We start from the raw sequence: 1,770 nt of genomic DNA, 5'->3' as shown, positions 1-1,770 counted from the left end.
GCTCCTCGCCCTCCAGAGACCCCGGCCCTGGCTCCTCGCCCGCCAGAGGCCCCGCCCCCGGCTCCTCGCCCGCCAGAGGCCCCGCCCCAGGCTCCTCGCCCTCCAGAGGCCCCGCCCCCGCCTCCGCGCCTGCCCGAGGCCCCGCCCCACGCCTTTCGCCAGCCAGAGGTCCCGCCTCCGGCTCCAGCCCCACCCCCGCCTCCACGCCTGCCCGAGGCCCCGCCCCCGACTCCTCGCCCGCCAGAGGCCCCGCCCCCGCCCGTGGCCCCGCCTCCGGCCCCGCCCCCTGGCCGGCGGGCGGCCGCGCCCCCCGGCTCTCGCGCGCCAGCCGCGCCGGCCGCCGTCGCCACCAGCGCAGGAGCCCCACGGCCCGCGCCGCTCGCCGCAGCCGGTCCCGGAGTCGCGCGCTGCGGGGCGCGGCCACCTGAGGAGCGGGCCCGGCGCGGAGCCGGCGCAGCGCCGCGAGGGCGGCCAGCGGCGCGGGGCCTGGGGACCGGCCCTGCCCTGCGGCCTCCGCGGCGCTCGCGCCCGCCGCCCCGCGCCCCCGCCCCGGCCCCTCGCCGGCCCGGCGGCGCCGATCCCCGGAAGGCGAGGCCTCGGCTCCCGCAGGCTCGGCGCCCCGCGGCTCGGCCTCTGGCCGCGCCCCGCCGCCGCTCGCGTCCCGAGAAGCCCGCGGGCTGCGGGGCGCGCGCGAGCGGCTGCCCTCGGGGGGGCGGGGGGCCGTGGCCTTCCCGCCCGGCTCGGCCCCCGCGGCCTCAGTGACCGGGCTCGCCGCTCCGGGGGCGGCCTGGGGACCCCGCGCGCCCCCTCCCCAATCCGCGCTCGCGGCTGAGTCTGTCCCCGGATCCTCGCTCACCCCCTGGGGCGCCGCCCCGGAGGGCCCCTCTCTGCGCTGGGGGCGCTCGCCAGGCTCCTGCGCCGACTCCCGTCGGGTTGGGGTGTCTGTCTGCTCCCACTCGGCTCGAAGCTCCGGGGACCCGCCGCCCCGGCTGCCGCTGTCCTGGACCTCACGGGCTTCGCTATCCGGGCAGGAGCTTCCTGCGTCTGCACCCGAGGTGTCCCCACCCAGGCCTCCTCGGGCTGCTTCGCGGCTCTGGCTCCTCCTGGCAGAGGGTCCCCTCCCTTTTCCTCTCCTGCGGCGGTGGCGCTCTCCTGCTGGTCCTCTGGGGAGGCTCTCCTCTTGCAGGCGACCCCCATGGCTGTCCCCAGACCGCAGACTCTCCCTGGGCCGGCGCCCACGGTTGCCGCTTCTCTCCTGGGCCCCTGGAGACCCAGTCCCTGGCCGTCTCCTGCTGCCATTCCCCTCCAGGCTGGGCTTCCTGCTCCCCTCAGGGGTTCCCTGGTCCCCCGAGGTGGCAGACTCCAAGACCCCTCTCGCTTTGCTGGTTTTCCCGCAGCCTTGTCGGTTTCCTCTGCGGACTGCCCCTTCTGTGCTGGCTGACCCTGATTCCTGTTCCCGCGAGACAGGCCTCCTGGATTCCCCTGGATGCCGGGGCACTTTGCCCTTGCTCCGGCCCATGGCCGGCCCAGAGAAGAGGGGCTTCTGGGCACCGTTTCCCAGGGATCTAGCTGCCAGCCACAGACTATACCAGTTCTCCCATGGGGCTACGGGCCCAGTCTGCACCCCAGGGCTCACACCCTCTGCTGGAACATCAATAATGTAGGTGGCAGCAGGTCCTGACCCCTTCAGCCAACAATGGAGCAGAGGCTGCCCAGGAAAGAGGAGACGCTGCCACTGTGGACAAAGGCCGTGGACAGGGCAACCCTGCC

At 76.3% G+C, this 1,770-nt stretch overlaps 1 protein-coding gene across 1 annotated transcript in view; it reads right to left on the bottom strand.

Moving 5' to 3' along the window:
- Positions 1 to 1,519, bottom strand: part of MYO15B (myosin XVB) — a gene marked incomplete at both ends in the record, with an annotated part of 31,945 nt that extends 30,426 nt beyond the window's left edge. The window contains 2 exons of the mRNA XM_084238076.1: positions 272 to 424; positions 566 to 1,519. Of these exons, the coding sequence (XP_084094202.1) occupies positions 272 to 424; positions 566 to 1,519 (1,107 nt within the window). The remainder of the gene's footprint in view (positions 1 to 271; positions 425 to 565) is intronic.
- Between the last annotated feature and the right edge of the window lie 251 nt (positions 1,520 to 1,770).

The sequence above is a fragment of the Talpa europaea genome, assembly GCF_964194135.1.
Source record: "Talpa europaea genome assembly, chromosome: 7".
Taxonomy (NCBI): Eukaryota; Metazoa; Chordata; class Mammalia; order Eulipotyphla; family Talpidae; genus Talpa; species Talpa europaea.
Note: the sequence above shows the minus strand (reverse complement) of the source record. Positions and strands in the feature narration are given on the sequence as shown.